Raw genomic sequence first — 14,806 nt, 5'->3', positions numbered from 1 at the left:
TTCTAAAATTTCTCCATATAGATACACATTGTTTTCTTGGAGTAGAAATTGTCACTGAAGCAGATAAAGATTAGGAAGGTATTAAATTTAAAAATGGGTCAAAGGGTCATAGCCAGTGAGGGAAATATTACTGACTACTCATTGTTTAGATTATATTTGGTCATTCAAACACATAATTAAAATGAAATATATATTGATCTTTAATTGACCATGATTTATAAACATTAATACCAACAAATTTCACCGACCGAGCCTCCCTGATGAAAAATGATTTTTACCCTTTCGGACCATATATTGACACAACCAGAAACTGAAATACTTAAGAAAAGATGCAATTTCGCCATTGCCCTAGATAATATTCCTAAGGTCGACACCATCAGTAACATAGAGAAAGCACTCTCATTCTTTCCAGAAACAACGGCAAATGATCCGAGATTAAAAAGTGCTTTTATCCTTTCAACTTCAAAGCCACCTAACCTAAACATAACACCCAAAAAAAAAGAGCTCTCTCAAACTTGAAAAAGGATAAACAAATAACTATCTTAAAAGCAAACAAAAGTAATGCCACAGTCATTTTAAACATGAAGGACTATATAGCCAAGATTGCAGAATTACTATCAGATTCATCAACGTATTACATATAAGAGCCGGACCAAACATGGAAATACCACAAGGACACTAATAACTTATTACGGAACATGACTAGTTGGTCCACAGACTTGCAACGGAATCTGAAGTCACTACACCCATTGAAGCCACAATTGTATGGAGCCCCGAAAGTCCACAAAAATGGAGTTCCGCCACACCCTATCGTTGACAGAAGAAATGCTCCCACATATTTATTGTCCAAACATCTCCAGTCTCCTAAATGGACATATCAGATAATCTGACACTTACATTAAGAATTCAAAGCACTTTATTGAAAAACATCTCAATCTTAAATTCACGCTAGCTTGGACATGGTATCTTTCTTTACCAGCATCCCAGTAGAAGTTATCAGTATCCTATACAATCTCTTCACTGAAGATACGGCTCACCTTTTTCATCACTGCCTTGAATCTAATTATTTTAAATGGAATGAAACAATTTTACCATATTTTAAATGGAATAAATGATATATGAGCAACTAAATGGCTTAACTATGGTCAGTCCCCTTTCGCCATCCTGTGCAGATATGTTCATGGAAAAGCTAGAAACAGACATCCTCACAAAATTAGACCCAAAACCTTGAGTGGTGGAGGTATGTAGACGATGTCCTTATAATTTGGAGGGACACAAAAACAGTTCTTTTAAACTTTTTAACCAAAATTAATTCTTTTCATCAAAAAATACAATTCACTTTTTAATTGGAAAAAGATAATCAACTACCATTTTTAAATACCCTAATCAAGAAACTAGCAGATGGACATATCAAACTAACAGTCTACCAGAAACCAACACACATTGGATGCTACCTTCATTTCAAATCAACTCACCATATTTCCCACAAGCTCAGCATAATACATATGCTCAAAAATAGAGCCACGAACATCATCAGAAGAAAAAGAACTCTATGATGAAATTACTCACATATCAGAGACATTAATAAAAAAATGGCTATCCAAAGAATTTAATCAACAAAATTCTTCATAGAACTCCCCCCCCCCCCCCCACACACACACACAACAACAACATCCTACCATCACTCAATACAGTTCATCCATAGTTATTCCTTATGCAGGTACAGTGTCCGAAAAGATCCTAACACTTTTAAAACCTTTCAACATCAGAGTTGCATTCAAACCGGTCAAGCCTGTCTGTCATGTTTTAAGATCACCAAAAGACATTAATGCTTTTTTCAAACACGCTGGAGTGCACAACATCCCAATGTGCTTATGGTCTAAACCAGCGGTCGCCAATTAGCGGGACCACTAACCTCACAATTTTGAATCCCGGGGGACCACTAACATGAATTTTTTTTTAGAGTACAAACATGTATAAAATAAAAGTTGCATTTTTTTAATATGAAATGCACTTGTTTAATTATATCAAAATTATTAGTGTGATAATGGAAAAGGGATAATGGAACAGTAAATTCCACTGGATAATGGAACAGTATTAATTTCACTGGTTTAAATAAGTACGGGCAATGCCAAAGCACAGCTTTCTAAAATTTCTCCAGAGATGTGTATCATTTTTATTATCAAATGGAAAATGTCACTGAAATGTAGAAGACAGAAAAAAACAAGTACTGATAAATTAATGTCAAAAAATCAGCTTCCTAAAATTTCTCAATATAGATACACATTGTTTTCTTGGAGTAGAAAATGTCACTGAAGCAGATAAAGATTAGAAAGGTATTAAATTTATGTTGCTGCTCATTTGAAATAAGTTTATGGATTCTTGGCTCCAATGACGCCACTGCAACAAGAGCCGTTTCTATTTCAAGCCGACAGCAGTACTTGTTTTTAATTGCCGAAAAAGAAGAGAATGTCTTTTCACAAATAGGTTGTTGCAAATGGAATCAAAATTTTGATGGCTTTTTCACTCAGCACCGGGTATTCACTTTTTACGGAGAGCCAAAAATGATGTCTTGATGAGGACGAGTGAAATTTAGCTTTGAGACTGTCGTCAGATGATAGATCGATTAGGCTTTCTTTTTCATTCATGCTCAATTTGCTATCTTCAATTTTCACCGAAAATGGATCAATTATCCACATATTGCCATGTCTGGGGTCTTCTTCCTTTGGATAATAATGACCAAAAGATTCTGTGAGTGACTGTAAGTGCTGTCAAACAATGGTTATTACCTGTCTGTTAACATCCTCTTCTTTCATATACACAGCAAGATTCAGGAACATATGCAGTTCTTCTTCAGCCAACCGCATCTGCCACAGCAATATTTTCTTTTGAAATGCATCCATTTTACCTCGCAGTGTGAACACGTCCATAAGCTGTCCTTGCAAGGGCATGTTTAGCTTGTTTAACAGTGAAAAAATATCTGCCAGGTATGCAAGCTTGGCTATCCAATCATCATCGGACAAGAGATCTAGGAATTTCGATTTATTTTGTTGCTGGAAAAATAACTAGACTTCTTGGCGCAAGTCGAACAATCGGGTTAGTATTTTGCCTCTCGACAGCCATCTCACCTCAGCATGAAGGAGATGAGTATATTGAGAGCCCATTTCTTCACAAAGTGCCTCAAATATTCAAGAATTCAGCACTTTGTGCCAAATTTCATTGACAATTTTAATTAGATCAGAGAGTACTTCGTGCAGTTCTGAAGACATTCTTTCCACCGCAAGTTGTTCACGATGTAAAATACGAGTAAACAAGATGTCTGGGTGTCCAACATCTTTCACTTTTGTAACAACTCCTGAAAGATGCCCGGTCAAGCTTGCAGCACCACCTGTGCATATCCCAATACATTTCTTCCATTCAATACCGTGTCTCAGTAAATAATCATTAAGTGCATCAAAAATCTCAGAGCCAGTTGTTCTACCCGGCAAGTTGAGCGAACAGAGGAGCTCTTCCTTTAGCTCTACTTGACACTCAAACCTCACAAAACAAAGGAGAACTGCCTTTTTTAGTTATGTCTATTGATTTGTCGAGTTGAATTTTTCACCATTTCTATCACTTGATTTTCAATATCTTAGGCCATGTCTTCGATTCTGCGCTTCACAGTGTTAGCGAACATAGGAACTACTTTCAGTCTCTGGACAGTCTGTTTCGACAAAACCTCTTCACAAGCTTGTAACAAGCAAGGCTAATTCTTCTCCAATTGTATACAGCTTTTTACTTTTCACGATTTGAAGTGCTATCAAATAAGAAGCCTTTACTAGGAACTTATCTTCAACAGTCATTTCTGCTAATGAACTTATTTGCTTTTGCATACTTTCACGCATCCTTTGAAAATATTCAACTGGCTTCTTAGCTAAATCTGAGTGTTTTGACTGCAAGTGCCTGGCAAGTTTTGAAGATTACATGGCATCATTGCATAAACTCTCAGAACACACGACACAAAGCAGCTGTGGGTCCAGCTCACTTCCAGGTTCTTGAATAAATCCAAACTTCTTGAAACCTTGAACTTTTTCTTCTCTCCACCTCCAGTTGTAATGTCCTTCCTGTGGTGCTTGGCAGGGGCTGTGGAGGCTCTGATTCATTGATCAACTGATAGTTATGCAAAGTATTACCAAACAAATGCAAAAATGCTTGGTTGCTTTTTCTCACTCATTGTGGGTTTATTTTATTTGAATCTTAAACCAAACAAGAAATGACAGTTATAAAACTCAAGCTCTTCAATGCCATTAAATATCACACTGTGCACAGTTAAAATAAAAACATCACTGGTTGCTTACCTAAGAAGAGTATCGTAAAGAATAAACACAAGTATAGTTGTGTTTATTCTTCACGATAACAGACGACAATTCGCTTCAACAAAATAAAACAATCGGACGAGAATTGGGATTCTCGTCCGTTGTGACAGTATGCATGCGCCACTGAAGCCTGGCGCATTCGTACTAGCGTTTGCAAGCCTCGCCACTGGTGGGTTGATTGTGACAACAAAAGCACCCCTAGACAAAAGTTGTCAGCAATCCTGTGTCAGTGTCCAAATTTCTCCATGGACCATCAGTGATCTGCAGACCACAGATTGGTAACCTCTGGTCTAAACTATATAGGACAGATGTCAAGAAGCCTCGAAATCCAAAAAAAAAGAACATATATGAGATGTTAATAACAACAGAAAAGACAACTCAGGTCTAGCCCATCATTTCCCGATTACTAATCATACCATTGATTGGGATAGCAGCTCCAAGCCTTACCTAGAAGAGGATTTCCATTGTAGAAATTTCAAGGAAGCTGTTGTAGTCCTCCATTCTGGAGAAAATCTTAATACCAGGGAATGATAATAGCTGACATATGGAAAACCTTATAAAGATCACCAAGTCTGCCAGAATTTAATTTCTCTCAAAACTACAGAACATGCTCTCATAACAGTGACTAACACAACATGCATATAATGTTACGCATTCTGTTTTAATGCTTAATTTATATGATATTGTTACTCCATTTTCTCTGAACTAGCCACTTTGAGTTTTTTCTCTAACTGTTATACCCTGAAGAAGCCGGACAGCCCTGTCAGCAAAACTTGCTGGTATTAGATGTTTATAAATCATGGTCAATTAAAGATCAATATATATATTTCATTTTAATTATATTACTGACTACTCTCATTTTTACACTTAGTTGATTTTTAAAATTAGTATAATCAAATTTAACATTAATATAAATAGGCTACAAGTAACTCAGAGGTCTGGTGATATCCAGAATCATAACATCCAGGAATCAAATGAAACAATGAAGTGTTGTTAGCCACCTAATTAAATTGGTTAAGAAACTCATTCTTCAAGTCCAAGCATCATTTTTGTAAATTATTTATTTTAATAAATTCTTGGACAATATTGGTCCTTTTAAAAAAATTACAAATGTACCAATTCAGAAAAAAATTTCTCCAAGAAAAATTAATTGGACTCTGTTTAATTGGAGGGGGGGGGCATTTGCAGAGCAGTGCCTCAGAAGTCAAATACTGACAGAACTAATATTCTGGATCTTCAGTGAAGTCTGTTTAGTCTGCAGCAACTAACTTCTCTGCAAACACCTTGACACTGATAGGACCATTAAATGCTTTGGATATATCTTATTCCCATACAACAAGCATTAGAACACTAATTGGAGGAACCTATCTGGGTATGAGCTAACATTGGAATGGGATCAAGGTGCTACACTTCCACCCTTCAGAGAAACTGCAAAACCTCTGTTAGTTGGCAGCACAATGTGGATGGTAGATTATTAATTACATGGTATAATACCATGACTTTGTTAACAAGTTTGAAGCAGCCAAAAAATAGTGTTTGGATTCCGGAGCAAAGTCATGATTTACTTTTTCCCAATTTCTTCTTGAATACAATGCAATACTTTCTGAATTATATCAAACATAAAAAACATTTTCAAGATTAAAATGGTTATTCTGCAGCCCAATCACTAAACAGCATATTGAAGCAAACCTAACATTAATGCTCTTTAGGAGGCTTTCCACTATTCTACCTAGTGTGTGTTTGGAGGGAAAAGAAGTGGTATATTGTGTGTGGGTGGGGCATATTGTCAGGGCTGCAAGTTGCAGGAGTTAGATGAATTATTCACGTGCCTTCCAATATCAATTAAACTTAAAACAGCAACCATGAAAAGTAAAGGAAGAGAAACAGACTTGTGGATAAAGGCAAACCTACCAAAGCTTTCCAGCTTCACTTCAAAGATGGATGGTGTTAGTTCTAACCTCAATGTTCATTTTCCCTACAGCATGCAAAACAAATACTTTTCCTAACAAACTAATTTTCAGCTTCAAAGCTATGATACTCACACCTCAATTGTCCTAATTCCTCTCTTTGACTCTTTCATCTCAAAAGGTGGTATTAGTGCAAGTCTGCTGTGAAAAAACATGTCCGAGTTTCCAGAACTCCTCTTTTTGACTTCTGAAATCTCTCGGCTCATTCTATCAGATTCGTTAGATTTCTCCACTGTGTTCTCCTACTTCCACCAACTATTCTGCACTTTTTGATTTTTAAAACACCAATTTTCTCCAGTCCAACTTATAATCCTCTTCCTTGGAAATGTAAATGCTCACAATTCTTCCTGGCTTTCATTTTCTAGCTGCACAGATCAAACACATAAAAGTGCAAAGACATTTGATATCACCAGTGACATTATACAAACTGTTCACAAGCCTACAAAAGTACTGATTAAACCAAACTACTTTTCAAACATTCAATCTCTTCTTCTCTAGTAACCTTTCTAGATATACTGTGGATATTTGTCCTCTAGGCAATTCAAGGCCAGTCTAGTAATGAATACTTCTCCCATAGAGCAACAATCATGTATTTGCTCTCAACTGGTATTATAAGAAAGCCAAATGGAATGATCTTTGTGACCACTATATCTCATTTCCTTAGCTGAAATGTTTTCAGTCTTCTGATCTAAACATTTGCAATGAATGTATCACTGAAGAAATTCTTAAAAGGTATGGAAACATTTATTCTTCATCTCACTTTAATTTTTTGATCATTATCTATACCTTAATTCTCCAAGAAGTGAGCAAGATTATAAAAGAAACAGGCATATTGCAATTGACTTTCACTGAAATCTCCAATTTTCTTTCCTGTTTATGTCGATTGTTGAAATAACTGTGAGCAAGCTATCAGCACATCCAAAAATAATTTTGAAAGAACTAAAAGCAGGGAACTTGAATCATCTCCAAATGGCAGTTGTGTGTTCTGGTTTCTTGCCAAAGCTAGTGGCTGCAACTTTTGTTCATTATTACTTGCACCTCTTCTGCCCTTCAATGGTTCCATAGCATTAACCACAAAAAAAAAAAAAATAATAATAATCTCCTTGCTTCTTACTTTGCCTCTAATATTCTTCCATGAACAATCTTTGTAAATATCATCCTACAATTACAAACACAGAACAATATCCATTTGGTTTTTAATGAGAGAGAGAAATCCAAAATGGATACCAAAGTCTCTTCATCCCAATGGCTTTTCTCAAATCGTATTTAAAGTTTGAGCGTCAGAAATAATTCTGTTCTGTTGCCTTTTTATTCTCTCATATTCAAGTGGTATGTATCCTGCAGCCTAGAAATTAGCCCATATTCAATCCATTCCTTAATTCAACCCAAGAAAGGCACCAAACTTTTGTCATCTAATTGCCATCCAATTTCACTCACTTCATTTCCTTCTAAGGTAAAGGAGAAAACTTACTTCAGAATACTGAATTTATATGGTACCACAAATCTCTCAATAATAAATGATTGCCAATATGGATTCCATCACACCACACTATGTTACCTACTCTTAGGCATGGATAGGTTTGGAAATTTTCAAGGATTGCTTCTGATATCTAATAAGTAGGTATCTGATTGGGTTTAGCACAAAAGCTTGTTACATAAGCTTTTGTGATTAATGGATCCTTATCCTAACTTTACAACTAATGCTAGTGTTCAGCAGACTAATAAAACTCAATCCTGCATTTTTTAATTCAAAATTTATTTTTGATAACATCCTCTCTAGACAAGATGAGATTTCTCTTCTGAGGTTTACTCTAACTTCAAATTTCTGAGCACCAATCTTCAACAGTACCAGAATATATAGAAGCAGATCTGACAATTTTCGGTACTGTTAATCAAAACTGGTTTCTAGGTAACCAATCCAATCTAGAAAATTAAATATTTTCTCTCTCTCATTATATATATATATATATATATATATATGAGAGAGAATGCTTTGGAGTGAACACAATAATTGGAAGGACGTGACGTGTGTGTGTGTGTGTGTGTGTGTGTGTGTGTGTGTGTGTGTGTGTACACACATATATATATATATACAAACACACTCGTAAGCAGTTGAATTAGAGATACCTGCTGTGTTGGTGAAATGGTACTGTGGTCGCCGTAGCAAATGGAATAGTGCCATGTAGCGTGTGATGGGGATATCGTCAGACCTTGTACTGACTGTCTGAGTAAAGTCAAGCACAGAATGGGGAAGACATGAGGTCTCTGCAAATTCAATCGCGGCCAGATAGTCGGAGCCAGACGTATGGGGCACTCCAGTTCCGAACATGCAGGCACTGAGCTTTTCACGGGCCACTGTGTCAAGAGTGTACCGTGAGTACATGGAATCAGGTAAAACCACAGCCACAAGGGAAAACTGCTGTGGTGTACAACATGTCAATGACAGGGGATGCCGTTGCCTAACTCGGATGACAACAGCGGATAGATGGGCCACAGTGTCACAGATCACTTGCCAATTCGATGCTGAACAACAACGACATGTGAGCAGCCACACCATCCAGAACCATCTCGCTATGGGGTACAGAAGCCACTGCCCAACTAGGGTACCTCTTCTCACCGCACGTCAAGGCACAACGATTAGCATGGGCGCAGGAACACCACCATTGGACCCTCGACGCATGGAAAAAGGTCACCTGGACTGATGAGTCGAGGTACACGTTAGTACACTCCGTTGGCAGGGTATGAGTGCATCGGCAAGCACATGAAGCGATGGATTTTTCGTACCAACAGGGTACAGTTCAAGCCGGTGGTGGTGGTATCCTTGTATGGGGACTGTTTATGTGGGATGAAATGGGTCCCCTGGTACATCTACCATCGTCCCTCACCGGCGAACGATACAGGGACCTGCTGTCAGATCATGTGCACCCATTTCTGTGCCTACAGCACCCTGCAGGAGACCTGTACCTACAGCAAGACAATGCACCTGCCCACCGCTCCCGAATTGTGGCCGAGTGGGTGAGTGATTCCACAACTCAAGGAGATCTCGGGGCCAGCAAGCATCCTCATGTCCGTGGAGTGTTCACTGGCCCCCCCTTAGGTCCCATGACCTCAATCCTATTGAACACATCAGGAATGCTGTCGAGAGAGATATACGTGCCCTGGACCCTGCTCTGACCAATCTCCATGCATTGTGGGAGGCTGTGCAGCAGTCATGGATCAGTTTGGCTCCCCAACGCTACCGGTGCCTTGTGGAGTCCATGCTACGCCGCATCGCTGCTGTCATCAAGGTGAAAGGGGGTGCTACCCGCTACTAGGCAGGTATCTCTCATTCAACTGCTCAGGAGTGTATATATATAAAGGACATCAGCTTTATCATTAGGATTTTTTCCTGTTGCCATCCAGGTTAAGAAAGATGCACAGATGAACAGAAATTGAACCAGGTGGTTTTTGCAAGGAGCAGAGAAGTGCAGCTGCCATTTGTACACTAGGCAACTTTTTTTCTTTTTTGCATGCTTTAGCATCATCTGAGGATAGGGTTAGTTCTTGTCTCAAACCACTTGTAGTATACTGAAAATTCTGTTAAATGGCCTTAGCACACCTGTTATTAAACTCTGGGAGACAAACCACAGTCACACCATGATTGTTTGACTGTTTGTTTGTAGTTGACTGTGTAGTGTATGAATGGCACCTTTGTAAGGAACACCTTTTGGTGACAAAGACTGCTGGGTGCAATTTCTTCTTCTCCATGCTTTGTCTTTCTCACTTGTGTAGCACATAAAATCTAAAGATAAAGTTGATCTCCTGGCATCATTCTTCCACACCTCCCCGATCTGTACAGATAACCAGGCAAATCACCTACTACCATACTAGAAACAGTGCATTGCATGACTCAGTCTTTTTGTCAGAAAGACAGACACTAGAAGAATCATAACCAAAGTCTTCCGATTTTGATATCTTCCCAATGTCACATCAAGGTTGTGCTCCACTAACACTTGTGTGATCTTTCCACTCTTCTATACTTAAATGGCATCTACTCCAACACATTGGAAACTAGCCAATATTCAGTCTATTCTGAAAGAGGAGATACATCTGGAGTAAATTACCACCCATGTCCTTACTTCAGTCCTCTAAATTAATGAAGTTCATCAACCTGGAGAACTACAGTTCTCCACCACCACCACCAGTGTGCATTCCACAACTCAAGATTCACAGCAAATATCCTATTCTACATTTGACCCACCTCTGGTCAAATCTCCTGTCAGGTGGATGTTTTGCTTAAATTTGTTAAACTATGACTTGGTTAGCATGTTGAAATTTTGAACAGCATTAGAATATTACTCTCTAGAATGAAGGCCTTCCAGTAAGAATAATTTCCCAAGGGGATAATGTCAACAACAACAGCACAGTTTTCTACAAGACATTCCATAGCATTTAACATCAAAGCCTGGTCGATAAACTGTCCTTTGGTGTATTTTCAACTCCGATTTATTATCCAGTTTCTCTATATTTGCTTACTGCAAATGTCATGCAGATAGTTTCCTCTCTTTGCACTTCCGACCAATGCAGTAATGTTCCAGAACTATTCTCTCGCCTCCTTTCCTACACATAAGTGACCTCTAATTGATTAACATCTCTATTCATTGTTTTGCTGACACTCCAGTTCTCCTAATTATTTGACAAACCTGGAAGAGAGATCCCACTAAAACTTTCGGTGGGACCATGGATAAAGTCTTAATGTCTAATTTCATGTTTTGCAATTTGCCCACAATTGCTATCTGAAACTGCTTACAAAGCAAATTTATTTTAAAGCACTGAATTCTGTTACATCTTCCTTTCCCTGATCCGTTACCAGAATATAATACATCTGACTTTTCACTGCATGTCAAGGTTCCATATACAAAACAGAATGGGAGAAAGCTTTGTTTAACCAGATACTGACTAGCCATAAACTGATCTTGTACTATCTTATTTGGCTCTGGTTTTTAAGCCAAGCCCAAAATACAGTTGTCAATTAATTCCCAGACTTTCAGTCAACCCTTGCTTGTAAAGCATCCCAATTACATAATACAAAATAAATAAATTAGATAATGAATAGATTACAAAAGGTGGAGTGCATTAAAACTGGACACTGAGCCAGAATCACCAGTCAGCTCTTTGCATTCCTTATAAGCTATGCTGAGGCCTTACTCTGGTTATTTATCTGTGATTCTTAAACAATTCCTGCTATAACACCTATTGATGAAAGAATGTGCAAAAAGTGAAAAACCACAGAATGAACAAAAATACCAAATTAAATTCTGATTAACTACGTACAGTAAAACCCCGAAGTTATGCGGTAGGTGGGACCAACATTGGAAATATATTTATTTTTTAAGAAATATAATCATAATTGTAGTTTTTCATACATAAAAAAAAGAAAGTTATTTCGATGTCAATGGTTTCACATAGATTCGGCTGATGGCATAATGTCCTTTTCTTGTCACTCAAAATTTCTTCATAGCAAGCTAATGATTTTTTTATTCCTTGCCTTGTGGCTACAATTCGTTTCTCGTTAGAATCTATGTCCTCCAAAATCTGGAAACCTTTCTTTTATGATTGTTCTTACTGCAGATAGTTGTAGATCGAACTTCTTTGCTAACTCACAAATTTTCATTCCGCCTTCAAAATCCTTAATAATGCTGAATTTTTTTCTGAAGTCAATGTTTTTCTTTTCTTGCTAGCTGTAGAAGAATCAGACTTGCTTCTTTTGGACGACATTATTATTTTTTATGTGATAAAATTTTTATCAAGAACATAACATTAAACAATCGCAAGGTTTGTAGACTATAAAAATCGTGTATGAATGGAGACCTCGCAAAACACGTCAGTGCTTGTTCACAGCATGTGCAACACTGGCGAATGCAGCCAGTGCCTGAAAGATACGACTAGTGGTGGGGCATGAAGCAGGACAGGAATACGTACATATAAGAAACTGCGCGATTCCGGATTCATGTAAATCGGGGTATGACTGTATATATAAATGGAGATTTCACAAGGATCAAAACACATTAACAAAGCAAGGAATACAGATCAAGGTAAGTGATACATGGATAGAATAAACTGATGCATATCTTAATTGATTAGATGGCTAACAATATATTCATTTTATTTAGCTCTTGAACGATCTTACACTATGCTCAACAAAATGAATAAGTAACAAAATGAGTTTACTGTATTCAAATGTTGGTTAATAGCAACTAAGATTATCACTGACTACTTTTATAAAAAGATTTTAAAAGTAAAAAATTCATTAGTGTATAAAAATGAGAAGGTAAAAATTTAATCTGGTTAGAAAGCTTAAACATTTAATAATAATGCGATTCTTCACATTAACAGACACGAATTTCATTTCTCACCTCGCGTAAACAGCCAAGTAGACGACGCGTAGTTGACTTCATCTTCTAGGAAAAGTCGGGCTTCCACCTGCTATTCATCCGAAATATCAAACAACGTATTTACAGTAAACAAAAAAAATACTACTGAAGTCGCGTATGTTAACCCGCTTTTATTGAAAGCTTAACAACAATTACAGAAATTATACGATAAACCTCCATAACGACACACACATTACTAGTTATAAAAATTATTCTAGTAACAATACCGATTTTTCACGTTTCGACAATTCACATTGTTACAAATTACAAAGAAAAGGAGTGTTAGATGTCTTCTTTCCGCCTCCCATGTTGTGGTGGTCAGCACGTTCACATCACAGCGCGAGATCCAATCGACCACTGTAACACGAGCGCGTCTCTGCAGCTTCCCGTTTTAAAACACCGGTGCGCGGCGTGCAGTAGATGGAGTAAGTCGTCCCGTGGCAAAAGTGCTTTAAAGAGAAAATCGGAAAGTCTGTTGAGAATGAAATGTAATAATTTTTTTTTTCTCACAAGCGATAACTATTTCCGAAGTTAAATCTGCTTACAATAGTATCTTTTAGTGTAAAACTGAAGCATTATGGAAAATAACCCATTTAAAACTGCATTGCAGCAAAGGTGGGATGCACAAAATTAACTAAAATCAAATAGCCTAACCAGAACATGTTTTTTTTTCACACAGCAACTTTGCAAAAATATTTGAAAATTTTGTGGAAGAAACATCTTAACATGAGTAGAGTAAAACAGTTAGAATTCAACAAATTTTAGTACACTATTTGGGACAGGGAAACATCAAGTATATATTCAATGATGAAACAAACAGCTGATTGTTTCATTTTCTTGCTTACATGTCAAACCTTTACTGAAGAATCTTAAGGTTCCAAACTAAACTGTCTGACTTGTGCCAGGTGCTGACACGTAACAGCAGGAATATCCTTTCAGAATGGAGTTCTGGTCAAAAGTACATGATGCTGAGTGAAGATCTATTGAGTAAACTGCTACCTTGAATTCCATGAAGATGCACTTCATCCCTGTTCATATTGAAATTAAAACAGATCACATTTAATCTGCTAAGATATATGAACTCTTACACCTAATTACAATGCCGTATTTTTTTTCCCTTACACACAATATACATATATACTAACAAAGAAATAACAGCTAATCACCTATAAGCATTTTTACAGCAATAAGCGAGTAAAAATTATATTCATTAAGTTTCAAAGGTCAACTGACCAATATTATTGTTAGAATAATAAACAATTAAAAATTACTTATTAATCTCTCATTTCAGAAAAATGTGTAAAATAATTGTAATAAAAATGTACGTTTTATCTAATTTTATCTGACAGTTAAGTAAATCATAAAATTAAGTAGATGAAAAAATGGTAGCACTTTTCTTGCAGAAGTAAAAGATCAATCCTTGCCTGTTTCTGCATACAGAATTTTCTTAAAGAGATGAGATTCAGGTGATCTCATTTTCTTAAAATGAAAACAGAACTTTTAAATCTTTTAAATGCTAGCAAACCAATATAATAAATAAATAAAAACTTTGCCAAAGTGACAGAGGAATTGTCATTTTGGAATACTGATCTTCCAAAAGAGGTATATAAATCTTTTCACTGTGGGACTAGATCATGTTTTGGAACTGTGGCCAAAGCAACTACAACTAGAGTGTCCATAGATTATGTTGCAATATGTTCTCTGGCCAGTCTGTTATTTTGCAAGATGAAAGACCCAAGTTTCTTGGATGAATTTTGGAAGAATTTGGAAATCAGTCCTAAACCCTTGGGATATATCCTGATAATTCATGTTATACACACTACTGTCTTCATGTGTTAAAAATGATTTTACATATAAAATTATAGTAATTTATAAAATTTATGTAATATTTACCTAAAAGTTTAATAGTATGTATTGTATATTATAAAGGAAAAATACAAATAAAATACATAAAAATATTAATCTAATACATCACAGAATGCATGTAATATGAATAACTCAAAGGTAAATGTTATGACTTGTTATTTTAAAGTGGTTGTGGATAAAAACAAAAGTTGAGCTATGGGCTTAT

At 36.7% G+C, this 14,806-nt stretch overlaps 1 protein-coding gene across 6 annotated transcripts in view; it reads right to left on the bottom strand.

The window, feature by feature from the left end:
• LOC150097752 (RNA-binding protein 4-like) overlaps positions 1-14,806 on the bottom strand; it is a 294,888-nt gene that overhangs the window by 117,900 nt on the left and 162,182 nt on the right. For 2 of the 6 annotated variants that reach the window (XR_016549641.1, XR_016549642.1), the window contains exon 9: positions 13,581-13,763. The exons of 2 other annotated variants lie outside the window; for them this stretch is intronic. Coding sequence is in view for 2 of the 4 variants with exons in the window: in XM_090406764.1 (XP_090262890.1) it covers positions 13,127-13,184 (58 nt within the window). In the remaining 2 variants the exon portion in view is untranslated. Of the gene's footprint in view, positions 1-12,846; positions 13,185-13,580; positions 13,764-14,806 lie in introns of those variants that run through there. 2 more of the 6 variants (XM_090406764.1, XM_090406766.1) reach the window with 1 other exon arrangement.

Source organism: Typopeltis vanoorti, chromosome 17 (genome assembly GCF_054136105.1).
Source record: "Typopeltis vanoorti isolate ZY-2024b chromosome 17, IOZ_Tvanoo_1.0, whole genome shotgun sequence".
Lineage (NCBI taxonomy): Eukaryota > Metazoa > Arthropoda > Arachnida > Uropygi > Thelyphonidae > Typopeltis > Typopeltis vanoorti.
This window is presented reverse-complemented; position numbering and strand designations above follow the sequence as displayed.